The 22,453-nt window shown below is 36.2% G+C and overlaps 1 protein-coding gene across 24 annotated transcripts in view; it reads right to left on the bottom strand.

The window, feature by feature from the left end:
• CCDC91 (coiled-coil domain containing 91) overlaps nucleotides 1-22,453 on the bottom strand; it is a 169,231-nt gene that overhangs the window by 130,646 nt on the left and 16,132 nt on the right. For 12 of the 24 annotated variants that reach the window (XM_068658939.1, XM_068659108.1, XM_068659064.1 and 9 more), the window contains exons 1-4: nucleotides 9,428-9,470; nucleotides 8,657-8,735; nucleotides 7,439-7,560; nucleotides 2,851-3,017 (exon numbers count right to left, since the gene is read on the bottom strand). In XM_068658939.1, coding sequence (XP_068515040.1) covers nucleotides 2,851-3,017; nucleotides 7,439-7,556 — 285 coding nt within the window. In that variant the 5' untranslated portion in view covers nucleotides 7,557-7,560; nucleotides 8,657-8,735; nucleotides 9,428-9,470. Of the gene's footprint in view, nucleotides 1-2,850; nucleotides 3,018-7,438; nucleotides 7,561-8,656; nucleotides 8,736-9,427; nucleotides 9,471-11,876; nucleotides 12,284-12,358; nucleotides 13,403-13,451; nucleotides 13,580-17,880; nucleotides 17,945-22,453 lie in introns of those variants that run through there. The other 12 variants (XM_068658948.1, XM_068659048.1, XM_068659146.1 and 9 more) reach the window with 7 other exon arrangements.

Below are 22,453 nucleotides of genomic sequence, written 5' to 3'. Positions count from 1 at the left end.
AGGTCTCTTCCAACCTAGATGATACTGTGAATAGAGATCTTGACTATACGTAGATGCACGAGATCCAGTAGATAAAGCAGACACAGAAAACTGCAGTTTGTGCTCTCAATTTCCCTTCCATCAGAAACAGAGAGAAGTTTAGTGTGCTAATCCTACTTCTGAGTAATACATCAATCTTAAGTCTGGCACTTGCAAAAATGGTGACATTGGACCTTGCAAAGGTGAACTTCAATATAAGATTTCAAGAGATGCTGAAGACACAGCTATAGAAAAATACAGTTCTCTTAACATCTCCCAATAGGCAAAAAAAATACTTTATTATAGTTTTATGCCCACCACTCTCCTTAAATCTTATTCACAAGGGCAGTGTCTGACCTCCATTTCAAAATAACGTTAAGAAACTTATCAACTTCTCTTCTCTCTTTCAAAATGCTTCATAATGTTGTATTCTTTAGTTTGTATTATTTTCTACATTAAAAAGACAGCAAATTGTTTTTATGAAGCATGGGTCTGTCCAGAACAAAATATGAGAATGACTAAAAAACATCCTGAAAACAGAATTTCAGAATGATTATTCAGAAGTAGGAAAGCATATTATTTATTTTCAGTAAGACTACCCTATCAGATATTTCTTAGCTTAAAAAAATGCACCTAGGCCTTAATATTCTGGAATATCTAAAGTACTCTTTCCAGAGAATAGAGAATTGAGGTAAAAGCTAAAGATTCTGGCCTAGCTCAAACAGAAAGGATACAGACTGTTCATATTTCACTGTTAGCTGATATCAAAAAGTAGGATCTGTTGTGGCTGAAAAAAAGCATATTTTCATCATCCTGCTCGCAACAGTAACTGGCTGATCAAAACATTGTTAGGGAGGTAGATGAAGAGCTTAAGGCAGAAAATTACCCTGTATGGCACCAGGGGAAAAAAAAAAAAAAAAAAAAAAAAGCTGTATCAATTCTCAGCAGAATTTCAGCTACAAGGGGAGATCAAGATGACAACTAAGACTTTTTTTTTTTTTTTTTTTTTTTTTTTTTAGTTTTGTGATCTGCCACAATCTTTAAACTCATGCAGGAAAAAAACAGAACTGAAAAAAATAACGATATAAAATATGTCTCAAAACCATGGTGGTAGAATCTCCTGGAAATTATGCTAAGACACATGGAAAACAAAGAAGTGATTAGTGACAGCCAACATAGCTTCGCTAACGGCAAATTATGCCTGACAAATCTGGTGGCCTTCTACAATGGGTAGAAGCACAGGTCAAAAAGGGAAGAGCAACTGACATCATCTACCTGGACCTGTGCAAAGCATCTGATACAGTCCTGCACAACATTCTTGCTTCTAAATCAGAGGGACATGGATTTGACAGATGGACAACTCAGTGAATAAGAAATTGGCTGGCTGGTCACATTCAAAGAGTTACGTCAATAGCTTAACATCCAGGTGGAGACCAGTGATGAGTGGTGATCCTCAGTGGTCTGTATTGTAACTGTGATTATTTAATGTCTTTATCAGTGACATGGACAGTGGCATTAAGTGCACCCTCAGAAATTTTGCACATGACACCAGGCTGAGCAGTGCAGTTAACACACTGTAGGGAAGGGATGCCATCCATGGCAACCTTGGCAGGCTTGAGAGGTGCAAACCTCATGAAGTTAAAGAAGGCCAAGTGCAAGGTCCTGCACCTGGGTCAGGGCAGTCCCAAAATACAGACTGGATGGAGAATAAATCGAGAGCAGCCCTGAAGAGAGGGGTATCAGTGAACAAAAAACAGAACCTCAGCCAGCAATGTGCGCTTGCAGCCCAGAAAGCCAACCACATCCTAGGCTGCATGAAAAGAAGAACCGTGCCCAGCAAGTCAAGGGAGGTGATTGTCCTTCTCTACTCTGCTCTTGTGAGACCCCACCTGGAGTACTGCATTCAGCTCTGGGTCCCCCAAGATAAGAACAACATGGACATATTAAAGCAAGTCCAGAGGAGGGCCACAAAGATGATTAGAGGTTTGGAGCACCTCTGCTAATGAAGACAGACTAAGAGAGCAGGAGTTGTTCAATTTGGAGAAGAGAAGGCTCCCAAGAGGCCTTATAGCAGCCTTCCAGTACCTAAAGAGGGCCTAGAAGAAAGATGAGGAGATGCTCTTTATCAGTGAGTGTAGCAATAGAACAAGGGGTAATTGTTTTAGACTAAAAGAGGGTAGATTTAGATTAGATATTCAGAAGAAATTCTTTGTTATGAATGTAGTGAGGAACTGGAACAGGTTGTCCAGAGAAGCTGTCAATGCCCCACTCCTGAAAGGGTTCAAGGCCCAGATGGGTGGGGCTTTGGACAACCTGATCTAATAGAAAACGTCCCAGTATTCTGATTCTCTGAATATAAAAGAATAAAAATAAAAACAATTCCAATTAAGGAAAAAAAAAGTGTTAATTCTCTAATACTAAAACCACTTAAAAAACATAAAAAACATAAAATTATGACATATCTTTATAGCTGTAATCTCTACAGGTTTAGCAGCAATACAATAACCTTTCTCCTACTGTTTCCTACATTCATCCCTGGCATCATCAGCATGTCTTTAACACTGTAATAGCTCTTAAACACACATCTCTCTTGCAGTCCACACCAAACTAGTACAGTGTCTCCCAGTCAGAGGATTTAAACACCATTTGCTTACACTCCACACTCCTAAAGAATCAAAAATTATTTTACTTCAGAGTTTAACTCACAGAAATCATCTAAAGGACAGCTTTTGTTCTTAAAACATAATTAATCTAAATTTGCACATAAAAGATACAATGCCAAGATATTTAATACATAAAGTTTCCATATTGAAACAAAAATTGCTGCTTTACCTGTTCTTTAAGTACAGCTGGGTTTATAACATTGGCTGTTTGAATAGCCATTGCCACATTATCATTTGATAAAGTGAATGAGTCAGGAGGAACCAGGCAGGATGAAGGCACAGAGTGCTCCAGAAGAACATCAGGAGAAATATTCTGAGATATATGGACTTCAGATACTAATGAAAGAAATAAAAACAAAACAAAAAACAAACATGAAGATGCATTCAAAAATTAACTCTGTTTCTGAAATTTAAATCTAGAAAAACACATCACAGTAGCAACAAGTAAAATAAAGTTTAAATATAATTAATACTGGAGTGTAAGTTCTTTCATAGCAATTTCCAGTTATGCCATTAAAGAAACTGTACAGAGGGTCATTATCAACCCATCACTACAGAAACTGGAGCATTTTTATGACAGACTCGGATACAAACTAAGAAAAAGGGGAAGAGAAAGCTTTGCACAAATTTTGAATGTAATAACAAAATCCCACAATCTTTTATATAGCCAGCTACAGGTATGCCTTTATAGAAGAGGAAAAAATGTTTACATTAAGAATCTAAATAAGGCTAAAATGTTACTTAACAAAACTTCCTAATAGAGCTAGTGACTCATCAGGCTATACAGAGATGAAATGACAACACTGCATTTATCCAGTTCTTCACACTAAATATTTATTTCAGCCTGAGCAGCCATGTCTGTTAAATATTTTATAAAGCATAATAAATGTTAAGTCTGACATTTTCTTTGAAATCATGTAATGACAACATGTTTATAATGCAAACCTGAAATTTCTGACAAGAGACCTTTCTGCTATAGATAATTACTTCTGTGCAAACAAAACATATATTCAGTTGCTTTAGAAGAAGCCACTCATGTTATCATTAATACATCAGCTGAACTGCAGATCCCACTATCGCTGAACAAGGCCCCTAAATATCATTGTTTAATGAAGTATACACAAACAAAACAAACAAGCATATACATTCAACTAATGGCATTCAAAATGACAATCTATGCCTTGAAACCAGATATGCCGTATCCCATCTCCTTTACCTCCCCAGCTGTGGGATTCAGGTAAAGATACAGGAACATGCCTTTATCTACCAAAAAGAAGAAAGAAAACAGACCACCAGACAGAAAAATATCAGGATCCTAATTGAAGCTCTCTTAATTCATTCTACTTGCACATACACTTGATGGAATTATATTAGTATTTTAGCTCAGCTCAAAATGTGCTTTTGGAGATGACCTTTCCATCTTTCCTGCTCACCATACTACTCCTATCATAATGGAACAGTTTGAGAACCCCCAAAACAAAGACTTCCCTCTGATAAAATTGCTAGACTGCATTCCAGTAACTAATGGTCCTTCAAGTCCACAGCACCAGGCTGCAATTAGTCTGCAGTAAGTCCTGAAGCTCATTAGTATGGATAGGAACTCAAAGCCACTTTACAGATCCTGTCATCATCAATTGCTACACCACCTGCTATGACAGACAGCCACTCTGATATTAACAAAAAATTTATGCTTCCACAGTATTGTGCCCTGATTCTATACACATCCTTTAGCTTCAAGTAAGCTATGCAGTAGTTCTATAGTACTGATGAATTTCTAAAGAAAATATATATTGTTCATTGATAAAGCTACAGTATTATAAAGGAAAGGAGCACATATTCAATTGTCCAAACATATGTCAAATGTCATATACTCAAGAAGGCTTATATAAGATGTAAACGGCTGCCAGAGCTGAACTGATAATTTATTAACTTTTGACTTCACATTCTACAATATTCTACAATACGTTTGTATGTAAGAACTGACGAAGTCATGCACTTTATTATTAGAAGCAGAGATCAGTAAAAGCCTGTAATCCTTGCCTGCACAAGAAAAATTTATTTTCATCCCAGTAATGAAGTTTAAGGTTGCTTCTCTACATATACCAGTTTACAGCAGTAAATCAAAATACAAAGAGAAAAATCTTGAAATCTTTCAAGATGCTATCTTAAAGTTTGTTGCAAGAAGCTCTCCAAATTTTATTCTTCCAAAGAGAATCTATTCTAGAAAATAAGTAGATATAGTATTCCAATATCTGAACTCACAGCACATAGGGAAATATTAATTTCCTAAATTCTTATGTAAACCTTATAACAGCCACAAAATGTTGTAGATATTTAGTTGAACATTAGAAGAAAGTCTTTCAGTATTCAAATGACTACACAACATACAAAAAATGAGAAATCATTCCCAACTTATTTAAAAAAATATGAAAAAGTATGCATAGGCCTTATCAAAAACCTAATTCTAAAACAAATGGCAAAGGAATGTTGATAGCGATATAGCTTGTATGAGATAATATTGTCAGAGATCCTGTTAAAGTATAATTTTAAAAAAGTACTCTCATATCAAACCTAACATTATACTCTTCTTACACTGAAGGTCTCCTGGATTGCTTGTGCCCTGCTGTGTTGTCCTTCCAGCAGATCCTGGGGTGCTTAACATTCCCCATGAGGACCAGGGCCTGCAAATGTGAGGCTTCTTCCAGATAGCTGAAGAAGGCCTCATCTACAGCAGGCAGATGCAGCCATGTCAGCTATGTAGGCCTGTCCACTAATCCTGACCCTGACAGTACCTGACTGATCACCTCCCTCAAAACAGAGCTCTGTGCCTTCCAGCTTCTCTCTTACATCAAGGGCAACTCCTTGTCCTGGCCTTTGCTTCTTAAAAGGCATATGTGTACCCACTGCAGCATTTCAGTCATGTGACATATCCTCATCATGTTTCTATGATCCCAATGCACAGACTTCTAATTCCCCATTTGTTTCCCATGCAGTGTGTTTTGATGTACAGGTCACTTCAGAGAGGCGACCAGTTGTGCTTGTTTCCTAGAAACATGAGATCTTCCCCCATAATGCTGTTCCACAGGCATGTTATTATTTGTGTTTACACTTGCGGTGATACTCTTTCAGCCTTGTTTTGTTGATTAGTTTCTATTCCTGCCAAGCCAGAAACTTTGCTTACAAACTCCACCATTTTCTCACTTAGTTGGTCTCTCCCTCCCTATTTCCTAGTTTAAAAGTTTTTTTTTTTTTTTTTTTTTTTTTTTGTGTGTGTGTGTGTGTGTTTGTTTTTTTTTTTTTTTAAGCAAACAAAAAAGAGTTGGAAGTATGTTGAGATGCACTTTGCATTACTTGGATAGATTCTGTCTCTTCCAAGATGTCATCAATCCTCAGAAATGGTCCCATAGTCATAGAAACCAAAACTATGCTGACCAGCACTGGCTGCATAACCAGTTGTTAACCTACAGTCATTGACAGTAAACAGAATGCAAGTGACAGAGTCCTTTCTATAATTCCCTCTGTTATGAAGTTAACCTTAGGCAATTCTTAATTGCTGTTGTTACAAAAGAAACATTGTCATCACTGATGTATAACTGAAACAAATGGCAACAGAATGAACTGTTTCTGTGTGTGAATATTTATTCAAATTACAAATATTGAATAAAGATAAATTACCCAATCTGAAGCAATAATTTTCTGACCAACTTGGAATGGCTTATTTTTAAATCAATACCACTTCCAGATAAACGATTTAAAACTGTCTTGGTGCCCACTGTGTGCTGGGAAAACCCTATTCCGTTGTTTCACTATGAAGTTTTAGCATGAATGATTTGGTAAAGAGAAATACATAAACCAAAACTTAAAATGGTAATAAAAAGCCACATAATTTTAAGGTGCTTCTGGTAGCATAAGAATGTTTATTCTAGGATGAATATCTCTAACACAAAATAGTCAAGTGCACTTATGATAAGGTTTAAGTCTTCCATTTACTCAACGGTTTTCACAAAAAGCTACAACCACCCGCAGTTGATCCTGTAAAGTTACACAGATTGGAAAACTGCAGAATAGTCTACAGAAGATGCCAAGAGTTTTTTTTAGGAACTAGCTATGAACTATAGGCACTTAGGTTCCATTTACATTTAGTAACTGGAATTAAGTGAGTGAACATTCCATTGTAAATGTCTTACAACTTCATTCTTCTCATATGACTAAATATGATTTGAAATATAAAAAGAGAGACTGGCTTATCTCTGGTATCTATGGCTAGGGAAACTAAGAAACGAGTCAGGAACTGCTTCATCTAATCATCCCATGTAGCTACGAGAAGCAAATTATATACTCTGGTAAACTGAAGGAAGCACACTGTCCTGGTTTCAATTAGAACAGAGTTGATTATCTTCCTAGTAGCTGAACTGTGGAAGAGAGGCAAAACTATGAGTGTTTCAACATTAAAATATTTACTATTTTGCTGCTGTTCCAGGGACTCAGCTATATACATTGACAATGCTACATAAGAGAATTATAATAGAATAACGATTATAATTATAATTATTATAGTACAGTATATATAGTTTATATATTACATAATTATATTATCGATGAATTTATGATATATCGTTCTAATATTACATCATACATAAGATACAACATATTTATATATTGCATAGCATTGATGTATATGATTATATAACATACAATTATGATATTTATGATGGAATATTTTTTATTTTATTTTTTTCCTGAAGGTCTTTATTTACCTTTTCCTGCTAGACCAGTACCCTCACTGTTTTCCCAAGGAGTGCTTATATGTCCAGCCTCTATGATGAGTAAGCTCAGAAGTATGTTGGCATGATTCAAGCAATCTTTTACTCCCATTTACCTACAGCAACCCATCATACCACTAATAAGTATATACCAAGTGCAAAGCAGTATTAAATTCTATCATTATGAATCTAGTTAATAACTGATAATAGTTTAAATATACATATCTGACTTACTCTATAGGAGTTTTTATTTATTTAAAATTTTGTGTAAATTGTTAGTGGAAACTAATATTAATGCAAGTTAACTTCCTACCTTTTCTTCCACCCTGAAGACATCTCACTAGTGAAAATTTTGAGATTTAAAATGAATACATTTCACAAAATCATAGAAGTCTCAAGTTGGAACAGAAAAAAATATTTTAACTTCGATCTACTAGATTAGACAAAGTATTATATTGTTTCTTTGCAAAGGAAAGATTCCCTATGTTTTCCAAGTAAAGGAATAGCATTTTCCTAAATTTGGAATGCCTTTAGACTTCAGTGTGATCTACAGAAAAAAAAAAAAAAAAAAAAAAAGAGAAGTTTCACACATATTTATATTCCCTTCCCTCAGAACTTCACACAGTAAAACTTTAAGTTTCAAAGAAGCTTTGGTTCACATATTAGTGTTAACAAACAGGAAATAAAAATTTCAACCGTATCAGACACTTCAGAATACAGTCTGCATTGCAGATTAAGACTAAACAACTTTTAATTAGAACATCATCTAATAATTCACCTCCATATTGGTACAAACAGGGTTTTACTTTCAGAGAAACCAAGTTAAGTTTTACAAAGGGAAAGTGGGTTAGTTTATAACATTTTATGTCTCTATGTATTAAAAAACCTTCCAATAGACTTTTCATGCTCAAAATTCAGAACATCCTTTGAGCAGTTCTGTTTCTTCTTCTTCCCTAATTGTCTTAAGCCTTTGAACTGGAGAAACTGTACTTATCTTTCTTACATGTATTTCTTAAAGTGAAATTTTGAGAAGTACAGCTTCCCAAAATAATTACTCTGGAACATTCTTATGCCTGGCTTTCACTGCTGTCCACAATTTTATCATGTTTATATCCCCTTCTGGGTACTAATACTTACAATGAATACAGGACAGTAATACCTTACTAAGAATTTTGTTAGTGTTGTTAGGTTTTTTTTCTTTTAAATCAATACCTGTAGGAAATGCTGCCCAAGAAATAGCAGGAGATGTAGTCTGCTTTTCACCATTTCCACACTCATAGCTCTCTGCTGCCTACAAACAGGGAAGAAGTGTTATTATTTTCTTACAAAATGCTATATACTCTTATTTAAAAAAATTAAACATACTTATCTACCAAAGTTTCCAGGCATATTTTCCTAGTGTAAAGCAGAACATGAACTTAAGTTTCTAAACTATTTATTTAACTACTCTGAGCATGCATCTTACTACTTGTCAGAACACTACAGAGAACTGAGTCAAATATAAACCATCTATAAAGCACATATAATAAAGGCCTCAGTTAGAAAGGGAGAAAAACTGTCAACTACAAAATTGAATATCAGAGAAATTAAACTAATGTAGAAGCACAATAGACCATATATTTGATGTGCATAGAAAGACATGTTTATTACTGAACAAATATAAGTTACATTTAAGAACTGAAATCTAGTTTAAACAGATTTATATAGAGAATATAATATCCACGATTTAAGTTTTTAATGTATTTATCATCCCCTATTTCTGTTCTACACAGGAATAAAATTAATGTATTTATCATCCCCTATTTCTGTTCTACACAGGAATAAAATATTACTGAAAGTATGCTACTATTTAATTCAATTTGACATTTTCATGAAGTTATAATTAACAGAAGCACAGGTGTAACACATTTCTTAAAAAGAACACTGCCAAAATTGTTTGTGTAAGTAGTTTAATATCAAAATTAAGTCATCAAAATAACATACCTCAAATCCTCCAAAATCATCATCATCCATCTTTCAAATGGTACTAGAATATAGTAAAAAAAAAAAAAAGATTTAAAAGCAAAAACAAAACCACTAAACAGATATACCCTGTCTACTTATAAAATAACAATAAAGATATTGTAAAACAAAAGTTACAGTGTTAAAGGTAGAATAAGCTATAGCAGTCAAATCCTAAAAACCATCAGCATGAAGTAATACAGCATTCTGTACTGCAGGAAATTGGGTATATCGCATTGATCAGTTTCATAAGAGAAACATGTTGATTTTATACTATGTTGATTTTTTAACTAGAAAGCTAAAGAAATAAACGACTCACATATCGTACCTCAATTAAATGACAGATGAGTAAAGACCTTCACTTAGATACAACTGCTTCCTAGCTCATCTATGTACTCTTCCTAACATCACCACCTTCTCATTTAGAAAGAAGATTCCATCTTTCATTAATTCCGTCATGGAGATAAGTAGTTATAACAAGTTGCCTGAAATCTTTCAAATTCACAAGTTCAACAAAAGATAACCTAAAGCAGAATATTTTCTCTCAGAATACGAAGGGCTAGAACTTCAAGCATGGAAGGGCTCTCAAGGGCTAGAACTTAAGAAGAATGTTTTTATTGATCAAGCTAAGTAACAAAACTTTCCATTTTTGAGATGGAATTTGAGAATCTTCAAGGGAAAAGATAAGCACTGCCTATCAATATTGTTGAAGATCTTTTCAAGATAAGAATGTAGCAAGTTTTTCTATCATTTTAAGATAGAAAAATAGAGTTATTTTAAAAGTTATGTCTATTGCTCGCAAGCTTTGTGGTCAAGAACCCAGTACCTCAATAAATGGTACTGAAACCAAATACAAGCAGGATTTCTGACCATCAGATTCCTAATGATGAATTTTCTTCAGTAGTAATGAATGCGATCCAATTTAATGGAATGAAAATCTACATTGTACTTTGTAGTTCTGTACTCATGTTAACAAAGAAAAGTGTTTTTGTTGTTGTTGTTTTCTTTTTGTTTTTTGAGTTTTAGTCCTGAATTCTGTGGCATTTTGATATATTTATAGTTAAATTGCCATTCCTTTTGCAAAAATGCAGAGTAATTCAGCTAATGAAAGTAACTCAAGATATACATGGCTCTTCATGGAAGTTTATAATAAGTATAAGCTCTTAATAAAAATCGTAATATATGAATGAAGGACAATCCAAATAAAATTTTTGTAAAGTGTCAAAACATATACAAATGAAATTTATTTCAGTTAAAATAGATTATGATCTGGAGAAACTTAACACTGTAAAAACATGCTCAAATAGAAGAATTCAAAAGGTTTGAAGGACATCTCCAAATTAGTGTCAAAAGTGGACACTTACAGTTTATATCCGTTGAGAAACATTACTATAAAAACACTAATTCAAACACACATCTTTCAAATTTTAACAAAATTATTTTCAAGTTCTTATTGGTAAATTTATTAAATCAACACTTAAAATGTGATTAGATAGATCTAGTTAAATTAAAATAGAATATGGTACAATATCCATTTCTGGTTATAAGAAATACTTGTCGTTTTAATGACTGCAAGGGTCTTTGTTTGTTTGTGAGGAAGAACGTTGCTGGGTAGCTAGGCAATCACCAACAATACAGAGTTTAACACTGCCGGATGCTGCACCTGGGATGGGGCAACCCTGGATATACATGTATGTACAGACTGTGGGATGAGAGACTGTAGAGTGGCTCAGCACAAAGGGACCTGGGGGTTTTGGTCAATGGAAAGTTGAATATGAGTGAGTGTGCCCTGTCAGATAAAAGGGACAACCACATCCTAGGGTGCAGTAAGCACAGCATTGCTAACCCATCGAGGGAAGCGATTGTCCCACTCTGCTCTGCACTGGTGTGGATACTTTTAGTATCATGTGCAGTCTTGGGCACCACAATATACGGACATAAAACTATTAGAGGGTGCCCAAAGGAGGGCTACAAAGATGGTGAAGGGTCTAGAGGGCAAGTCACTTTGTTCAGCCTGGAGAAGAGGAGACTGAGGGGAGACTTCATGCTAGCCCACAGCTCACAAGGGGAAACAGAAGGGCAGGCACAGATCTCTTCTCTCTAGTGACCAGTGACAGGACCTGAGGGAACGGCATGAATCTACATCAAGGAGGTTCAGGTTGGGTATTAAGAAAAGGTTCTTAACCGAGAGGATGGTCAGGCACTGGAACAGGCTCCCCAGAGAAGTGGCATCAAACCCGTCAAGAGTTTGAGAAGCATTTGGACAATTCTCCATATGATAAGACATATGGTCTGATATTTGGGTGGTTCTGTGTGGAGCCAGAGTTGGACTCAATGATCCTTTTGGGTCCCTTCCCACTCAGGCTATTCTGGTTCTCTGATTTTTCCAGAGCTATCACTGGGAGATACTGTCTTTCCAAAAATATGTTACCTCTTGCATAAAAGGGTGCTTTCTGCAAGAAGCAGGAAACAGGACCATTCCAATACTTTAAGAACCACGCTGAAAAAAAAATTAATCAAGCCAACTTTTAGGAGTCTTTCAACCTTGAAAGTACATGTTCATTTAGCTCTAAAAATATTTGAATAATTCATTGCAAGCTTAGCTGATAACAATGCTCAAAGTATCCGCAAATATACCATTTCTCAACTCTACTCCCTATTCTTGTAATGGAAACACAATGCTGGTATCAATAAGCTGCATTACTAGCCTAAGGCTTGACAATGAACTGCAACAGCTTTAGTAGAAGCATTTTTAAAATCAGGCTATTTTAAGATGGGCTATCAAACATTTCCTTTCTCACAGTCTAAGAGCATTATTTGCAGCATCAAAATAGGAAAGAATACATTAAGCACTGTCAATCTAAAGAAGGATTTTTTTTTTATATAAAAAAAAAACAGCACACATACTCTTACCATGACTAAATGTGGTCTCTTTAAGTATGCCTGATACTGGAATTAAGTAACTGTGAAATTGGGCAACAAGTAATCAACCTCAAAATTACAGATTCATAGAAATTACGGCTGGAAAAAGCACAGTAGGTAACACAGCCCAGGCCATTTCCAAAACATTACAGTTCTCCAGTCATGTCCTACAAAGCTTGAGAAACTCCCCAGAGTCACACTCCTGTGAAAAGAAAAAACTTCCCATGGATTATGAAAATGTAAGCCACTTCATTTTCAGTAAAGATTAGATTTTATGACCAGGTTTGTAATCACCAAATTATACAAAATTAGACCAGAAGGGACCTCAGCAAGTTATCTCATCCAAGCTCCTGCTCAAAGTAGAGCCCACAGTGATCAGGTTGTTCAGGGCTTCATTCTCTATGACCGACAGATAACAAAGCATGATTAATGTATATGTATATCTGAGATGCTTGCAAGCTTTCCTATACAAAATGCAGCCACCCAAGCTTGACCAGCAGCTTAACATATGTCACAAGAACTTTGTGAAATGCACTTACCCAACACACAGACCAAAGTCATGTTTTTATACACAGGAAGATGAGTGGTGTGAGTGGTCTTTCACAAAGAATAATGGAAAAAAAGACCATCTTCCCCTCTCCAGCTGTTAGGAGAAGGACTGTTGTAATCCCACCAGAACTCTCAGTTTTCTTCATATCCAGAAGTGGTAGAGACACCAAACATTAAACAAAGAATGATTCTTCATTCACTTAAAAGTTTACCTTTGATCAGTAAGAATTCAAATTAATCAAGTCCTGATCTATTTCCTGATAAATCAAATATGTGTGCTTCAGTAACAAAGATACCGGTAATTTTGCCAGGTACTTTCAACTGGACACATTTACGTAGTCAGTAATTTTGAGTGTCTATCTTACTTGCAGAGTTTTGTACATTTTAAAGAAACAACTTACAGAGCATATCGCTTTTTGTTTTGTCAGAACAGTATGTGTGGAGCTGGCTCAGGGTGGGGCTGCAGCATTTTTACTTCTGGCAAATACAGCTAGTAGTTAACCCCTACCTATGACAACATATCAGTTTTACTTGCCTGTTTTTGCTTACTAAATGACTCATTCAATGTGCTCAATCTAGGACAGGCTTTTCTTCACCGGACATAACATAGACCGCATTATTTGAAGAACAAATCTTTGGCCAAAACTGCAGGCTCCAAAAAGCCTATCCAAAATATGTATGAGAAGCAAAAAAAAAAAAAAAAACAGTCATTTAGAAAGCATAATATGCCACATATATACATTTATAAAGCATACATATAGAAAGCATCACAGATGCTGTGACAAAGAGCGGAACAGATGATAAACTAGTTATTGAAAAACTTCAAGCCAGCTCACGTTAACTTCTCCTCACAGCTCTTCTGCAAAAACTCAAAAAGCCCATGGGCAATTTCAAAATGAGAACAACCTCTTTTTCCGCTCTTCTCCTGACCTATACCCATTAGTACTCCACAATAAGCATTAGGGCATCTTAACAACCTAGAGTAGCTACTAAGTCATTTGTTAGAAATTTCTGATTACAGAATATACATATCCCTAAAGGACGCACATCTCCACAAAGACCAAAATATGAATGTTTTGAAATTGGAAATTAAAGTAACTTTAGACTATCTGGAAAGCTGTTTGTTTGTTTTAAGAAAATTTTAATTTCTTCCTTCACTTCTGCTTGAGATCTCAACACTCAAAGCAATTTGTTTAATAACAATCAGATCATAATCAGAGCAATGTATTTCATTTACTGTGGACAGGAATTCAGTATGAAGAACAACATAAACATTACCAAAGACCACTGTCAAAACAAACTAAACAAGTGCTACTAGCAGAATTGGCAAGGTGGGTCTTTATTCTGAGGGGTTTGCTCATTCCTCATTTTAAGGCCAAATTCCTCTGGCATCACTGTCAGGTATCAATCCCTCCTAATCACAGGTTTAACAAGGTACTGAAATATAGGTGATTTTTCACTCTTTTCTTCAAAAAGAATGGAACTACAAGATGCAATAATGCTCAATTCTTTAAATCACTGAAGAGTTCAATCCTTTTAGTGCTTTATTTTTGTAATTTCCAATTCTGTAATTTGCCTTATAGCAGTATGTTGTTTGTAATGAAAAGCTTATGCAGATTTTAAAAATAGCTGGCTATACAGTAAAATTGAATGGAAAAAAAGTCCTACATGATCCATGTGGTTAACATTCGCTTAGTTGTTTGTTATTTATTCAATGAAGAGTTCACAACAACATTACAGAAAAATAATTCAGGTTTGTTTTGTTTTGTTTTAAACAGGAAAGCATATTACAGCTCCTACATTCTGCATTCAAATTTCAGTATTTATCATCTGTTTCTAAGAAGTGAAGTATACACTTAACCAGAGGCAAACATCAACAACACCATGAGGACCTAAGACTGGAGTAATATTTATGACCATTATTCAATTTGAAAACTTTGACCGTATTAGTAGTTGCAATAAATGTGATCTTTAAGTAAAAAAGATGTTGGAATTAAAAAAAATTACACAAGACTTCCATGAGAAATTCAATGTTTATGCCTAAAGCATAACTAATAAATTAGTTATATAATAATAAATTGGTAATTGTTTCAGAGATACTCAAAATTCTTCTACTATTAAGAAATATGCTATTTCAAGTTGAGTACTCATTACTTTGAACAAGTTACAAGTATTTAATGAGGTATCTAAGTCCCCCTAAGTTCCCGCTCTGCTCTGTGCTGGTCCAGCCTCACCTCGAGTACTGTGCGCAGTTCTGGGCAACACAGTACAAAAAGGGCATTAAACTGGTGGAAAGTGTCCAGAGGAGGGCGATGAAGTTGGTGAATGGCCTAGAGGGGAAGACATATGAGGAGCAGCTGAGGTCACTGGGCCTGTTCAGCCTGGAGAAGAGGAGGCTGAGTGGGGACCTCATCATGGTCTACAACTTCCTTGCGAGGGGGAGCAGAGAGGCAGGTGACCTATTCTCTGTAAACACCAGTGATAGGACCCGCGGGAGTGGTGTTAAGCTGAGGCAGGGGAAGTTTGGGCTGGACATCAGGAAGAGGTTCTTCACCAAGAGGGTGGTCGCACACTGGAACAGGAGTTGGACTTGATGTTGGACGCTAATGCACGCAGCATGGGTAACAAACAGGAGGAGCTGGAAGCCATCATGCAGCAGGCAGGCTACAACTTCGTTGCCATCACGGAGACATGGTGGGACCACTCTCATGACTGGAGTGATGTAATGACTGGCTATAGGCTCTTCAGAAGGGACAGGCAGTGCAGAAGGGGTGGTGGTGTGGCTCTCTATATTAGAGAGCCTTTTGATGTTGTGGAACTCGAGGCTGGGAATGACAAGGTTGAGTCCCTGTGGGTTAGGATCGGTAGGAAGGCCAACAAGGCTAGCATCCTGGTTGGGGTCTGTTATAGACCACCAAAACAGGACGAGGAGATGAATAAGGAGTTCTACAGGCAGCTGACAGAAGTTGCAAAATCGTCGGTGCTTGTTCTCGCAGGGGACTTCAACTTCGCTGACATATCCTGGAAACACAACACAGCCCAGAGAAAGCAATCTAGGAGGTTTCTGGAGAGCGTGAAAAATAGCTTCCTGATGTAGCTGGTTAGTGAGCCCACCAGGGGAAGTGCCCTGCTAGACCTTCTCTTCTCAAACAGAGAAGGACTGGTGGGAGATGTGGTGGTCAGAAGCTGTCTTGGGCACAGTGACCACGAAATGGTGGAGCTCTCTATTCTTCGCGAGGCCAAGAAGGGGACCAGTAAAACTGCTATATTGGACTTCTGGAGGGCTGACTTTGGGCTGCTCAGGACACTGGTTGGTAGAGTCCCTTGGGAGGCGGTTCTGAAGGGCAGAGGAGTCTAGGAAGGCTGGGCACTCTTCAAGAAGGAAATCTTAATGGCACAGGAACCCACGTGCACGACCCCACGTGCCCAAAGACAAGCCGGCATGGAAGAAGACCGGCCTGGCTCAACAGAGAGTTGCAGCTTGAGCTTAGGAGAAAAAAGGGGGTTTATAATCTTTGGAAAAAAGGGAGGGCAACTGAGGAGAACTTTACGGATGTTGCGAGGCTGTGCAGGGACAAAATTAGAAAGGCCAAAGCTCATCTGGAGCTCAATCTCCAGTTTAATATTATTCAAATTAATGATATGTTGCCAAAAGCAAATTAATAGAAAAAACGTTATGTGCCATATAAGTACAACACAACTGGAGATCACAGATGCAAGGCTTAATTTCATGCTACATGAGAAAAAATAAAGTCTACTTTTTTTCTCCTTATGGTTGAGCATCTAAATCTCTGTAGTCATACAGACTTGTATCTGTACATGCCAGTTCTCAAAGAATGTTTAGATGTTCAGTCAACTGGATGTTGTTGACTGAACATCTAAACATTCTTTGAGAACTGGCATGTACAGATACTGAATTGAAGATGGTCGGCTGAGACTGAAACAAGAGCATTCTGCTCCTTTAATCAAAAGAACTGCCTTTTTATCCTTCAATGAGATGGACAATACCATTCCATACAAAGATGTTCAAGAGCTGTATGTACTACCTTCATCATGAGATAATGAAAAATAGGTATCAACAAAATGCCAATTTAGTCACAGTACGGGATGTAAGAAATATCCACCACTATGAATCAGTTTGCACTTCATCAACAAAAGGCATAATAATACAGCAATTGGTGCCTGGATTTGATCACACAAAAGAGGTATGTCCAATCAGATATTAAAGGAAGAGACTTCAAGGTCACGGGGAAAAAAAGAAAAAAGTACACTGTATACAGTGTATCCGGTCCTTTAACTGATTCCTGCTACATTCAAGGGGGCTCAGGGGAAGAACACAACACAGAACATGTCACAGAACTTACTCCCCAGCATTGGATTAAAACATTTTTATTTTATTTTTTTTTACAAAAAGATAATGAAGTAAGAAATCAGATGCAAAGCCACCTATTTAGCAGTAGTAGTTGCTTATATTACAACTGATTCAATTGAAATGTATGTGGCTGTTAAGAAAATACGAGAGCCCGTGTAAGATTCTTTTCCACAACCCAAATGAAGCACAGTTGAATATATTCAAGGAATCATGAAAAAAAAAATTAGTTTGTGAGTCCTCAGGAGGACACAACCACACCCAAAAGCACATCTACATTAGGCACTACATCATGTTGTTTAAGGCCATATATACAGTCAAGTTTAGAATATCTGCAAGGAGTCTAGTCAAACAAGGTGATGATAGTCAAGCATTAGATGAGACAAACAGAATTTTCTTTTCCTATTCATCTGCTCATCTATTCATTTATCCCAAAGTGTCTCTAGAAGGTTTCAAGACTTAGAACTGAGCACATTAGAAAATGTTACAGAAGTCAAACACTGATTTGCACAAAATAAGATACGTAAAATAAAACTGAATAACTCAATTTTTTCAATCCATTCCCAGAGTGAGTTTAACATTCATAAAAACTTACAAAAAAAAACTTTACTCCTTAGTTCTTTTCTCGGGAGTCAGCTCCAATCTGAAATGTCCAGATCCTGTAAGAAGCAAGTAAGATTCTACGTCATATATACTTCATACCTAACTTCACAACTATTTTTGAAATAATACTATTTCCACATAATACAGTGCTGTATGGAATAAAGCAGTGGATGCAAATGCTGCAGCAATTATACCAGTTTCCTGCAATAAGAACAACTTATGCCATCTACAAGATTTCTATAACTGCCTTTCCCAATCTTGAACACTTTTAGAAGAAAATATATCACAGTATAAGATTAAACAACAATACATACACCTTTTATAAGTATAATAAATCTTCAAAGTTTTTTCAAAAAATTATATAGTCATAAACAAAAGTTCTTCTTTCCTTGCCTATAGTCCTTAATAAGGAAATTAAAATAAAGATACTGTTCACAAACCATACTCTCATCTGAAAGATACTAAACAATATGAGCAAAAAAATCTCTAATACCTATTATTTATGGAACTTAAGATAATCTGTAGAATCAATGTTACTTTTTTTTTTAAAGAACTTGTGGGTCCTCATCTTCAGTATGCAGCTTGCTTTGTTTTAAACAATGCTTAAAGCAAGAAAAAAAGCAACAAAGTGCTAATTTCTAGTCCATTTAATTACCCTTGATTGACGTAGTTGCACAAAAAAAAAGTAATAGCTCCACTTTCACACAAAAGAAGAAGCTCTGATAGCTCCCTACAGAGGAGGTAGGCACTGTTTTTACAAATTCACCTAAGACAGGAAGAAAAACATGACAGTCTTGTATGGAAAATCTACTCAAGAACTGGCAATTGCTCAAACATAACCTAGAAGAAACTAGCATCAGAAAACTAGTAAAATCATATTATATGAAAGGTGATCTCTGAAAAGCCATTAAGAAACTTATTTGTAAAAAGTATAGTACAATAAAGTAATTTATAATGGTATTACGTGAGTGAAAAAGAACAAAAAGGAGATAGACTGCAGAAAACTCAGCAGAAAGGTACCTGGGGGTGCCAGCTGACAGCAGGTTCAACACAAGGCAGCAGCGTGTCCTGGCAGCCAAGAGTGCACGCTGCATTTTGGGGTGTATTAAACACAGCATGGCCAGCTGAAAGAGGTGATTCTCTGACTATACCTAGCATTGGTGCAGCTTCATCTTGAATATTGTGTGCAGTTCTGGAAATTCACGATATTAAAAGGATGTTAAGGTCCTTCAAAGTGTCTGGAGGAAGGCAACAAATCTGGTGCGAGGGCTGGCAGGAACGTCCTGCAAGGAGAGGCTGAGGACACTTGGGTTTCCTTGTCTGGAGAAAAGGAGCTGAGAGGTGACCTCACTGCTCCCTGCAGCTCCCTGAGGAGGGGATGTACAGAGGGAGGTGCCGGTCTCTGCTCCCTGGTCACCACTGACAGGATGCAAGGGAACAGCACAAAGCTGTGACAGGGAATGTTTTCAGACTGGATATTAGGAAAAAAATTCTCTGTCAAGTGATCAAACACCGGAAACAGCTTCCTAGAAAGACTGTCAGTGCCCCATGCCTGTCAGTGTTCAAGAGGCATGTTACTAAGAGCATTATCCTAATGCCTTTTTCTTTTTCTTTTTTTTGCCTTGAAGTGGTCAGGTAGTTGGACTTGATCTTTGAAGATCCAGTCTATTCTAGAATTTAGAAACTAGAACAGTTCAGATGAAAGGGAAGGAAAAAGAAAATGTAGAGGGGAAAACAGAAGTGCAATATTAGAGAGAAACTGCATAACTTTCACTTATTGCTCCTCAACTCATCTATACATATGTAAAACTACCACTAATTGGTGTACATTTATGTTTGGGAAAGAATTAATAAAAATCAGAACAGAAGTGTTTTCACCTAGATCAATAAAAAGGTGTCAACCCCAGGCCAATGTCTAAAATACTACTCTGCTTGTGATTCTGAAATAATTGTTGAGTTTTACTCCAGAGTATTTCCTGAGATAGAAATCTACTACATGCACGGACCATTTTTGTCTCTATACCAGACCACTGCCCATGGACCACAGGGGCATTCCATGTGTAACCATACGTACTCAGGACAGCATCATCCAGAAGAAAAGGCTGCAAGTACCACAGTGGTACTTTTAGCACATATTTCAAATTAGAAGGTTGAACAGAGAAGGTCTGTATAGTCTGTTTTCCAAGTGTTCTGGTCACTGAGATCTATGGTCATGAAAAAAAAAAAACAAAACAAACAAACAAACAAACAAACAACAAAAAAAACCCTCTCTATCAAGACAAAGACGGACTTAATTCTTCCAGAGGGTTACCTCTTGACATAAGCAGTTTTAGTAACATTTACTTTTTCACTGCGGATTTTAGCTGCCCATGAATCTTCATCAGTTTCTCCCAATTTTTAGAATGTACTCTGTAAAATAATACCGACTTTTTCATTCTAGGTATCCAAAGATGAGTTCAAAGCAAGACCATTTTAACTCCAGCAAAAGTATCATATAAAAACAGCTCCAGAATCAACAGATACTTTCTCAGAAGACTGAATTCTAACAGCTTAAGATGTTATGGAAAGTCCTTCCAAGGTTTCCAGTCTTCACCATAATTGATTTCTTGTGACCAGATCACAGAAGAAAACAGTTTTTTTGTTTCATTATATAAAAAAAGAATCACACAGTTTACTAATTTTAAATTTTCTTTAATATCTCTCTAAAAACTTTCTCCATCACAAACATATTTTCATTTTAAAGGCCAAAGCATTCACAAAGTTATACAGACTCCTATGACAATTTTGACAAAGCTGATATAATGAAAATCTGTTGTGCTGTCTAGAAAAGCCACCCTCAAAATCTCAAAAATAGTTAGAATTAAATAGCAGTTTGAATTAAACATTTCTCTTATGTACAGCCAGCCATATACCTATAATTAATCAAAATCAAGTCCAGAACAACAACCTGTGTGACCCTGATTCAGACTGCTGCTACTCAGGAGCCCTGGAAATATATTTGTATTCAACAAATAGCTAAGAGAAGTATGACTTGTCACCCACTAACTAGTTAACAAAGATCAGTGAGTAATTGCCCTGAAAATGCTGGAGCAAAGTGACCACAGTAGGCTTTAATAACTCTCACGTTTAAAGTACGCTTACTGCACTAGGGACCATAAAGTTGGAGACAATCCTCTTAAAAGCCAGACTGTTCTCAGACTTACACACAGACAAGACAAGATGCACAGGATAAAGTCAGAATACAGTAGTTTTGACCAGATATTGGAAAGGGTTGCCCACAGACGTTGTAGACATTCCATCCCTGAAAATACTCAGACTTGAACTATACAAGCCTCTGAGCAACCTACTCTAATTTATCTTTCTTTAAGCAGAATCCTGGAGTAGAAAACCTCCAGACTTCCCTTCCACCCTAGGTCCATGATTCAATGCTTTAAATTTTATTCAGAATAATATAGTAAAATAACAACAAGAACATTTATAACCTCTAGAATCATAGATGTAGAGACCAAAGAAGTGAATCCACCCTTGAGATCATTCTCCAGTTAAATTATACTACTGATATAACTACCAACTTCTATTTAAGGTCATTTTAGAATTGAATTTGCTAACAAACCAACTTCCAGAGAGAAGCAGGAAACAGAAAGTACCTCTAGAAGTCTTCACTACCATAGGGGGAGCAAAAGTACCAAACTCGTAGTGAAATATTTTCATCATGGATTCCAAAAAAGTCACAAGTGAACCTCTTTGCTGAGAGATGTAGCTTGAAGAAGGCTGAGGTGATGTTAACATGAAAAGAAGTTTACAAGAAGAATTTGTTCTCTGGCAGTAATAGAAAGCAGTTATCAATTAATTTGCTCAAAATCCTTCAAAAAAAATCATTAAATTTCATGACTCAACTGTGAATATGGTAAGACATTTACAAATTGTAATACCTTTTTTTTTTTTTCCTCCAAAAAGAGAGAGTTAAGATTTCATAAGAAACGAATGGCTTTTTGAGTCAATTTAAGATTTAGGAATCTCTATCTTCATCTTGGTCTTGATAGATACAGTGCTTTGTTATTTCATGCTTCTTTCTCAAAAGAATAGAGAGGTATCAATTCCAGACAGGAAATAATTTATGCAACAGGACACTCCAACTATATGTTTACATGAATAAGCAATTTACAAAAAGTAACAGTATTTTTTACTTGAAAGGAAATAAATGGTACAAAAATATCCACTGCTGAGAGTTTTGGAATGCTAAGACATACACTGGTCTTTCTTTTATAGCCTATGTAGGATTAATTTAAGAAATTGAGGTTTAAGAGTAAAATAGAATCATCATATGTATTTCAAATGCATTTCCACTTAAAAATTTTAAATTTCAACAACTTAGATTAATAACTGAAATACCTGTGCCTCTGTTCTTTTAACATCCATCATTCCTGAATATCAAACCTTTTTACTAGCAAATCACTGTAATGTATTTTTATAAGAAGCTAGACAGAGGTGTTTGTATGAAGAAGGGAGAAGCTTTCCAGGAGTAAAAACTAGAGAACAAAGCAAAACTCAATTCAGCATAGTAA

Source organism: Anas acuta, chromosome 1, assembly GCF_963932015.1.
Source record: "Anas acuta chromosome 1, bAnaAcu1.1, whole genome shotgun sequence".
NCBI classification, from domain to species: Eukaryota; Metazoa; Chordata; class Aves; order Anseriformes; family Anatidae; genus Anas; species Anas acuta.
The sequence above is the reverse complement of the archived record's forward strand: the minus strand, read 5'-3'. Positions and strand labels throughout refer to the sequence as shown.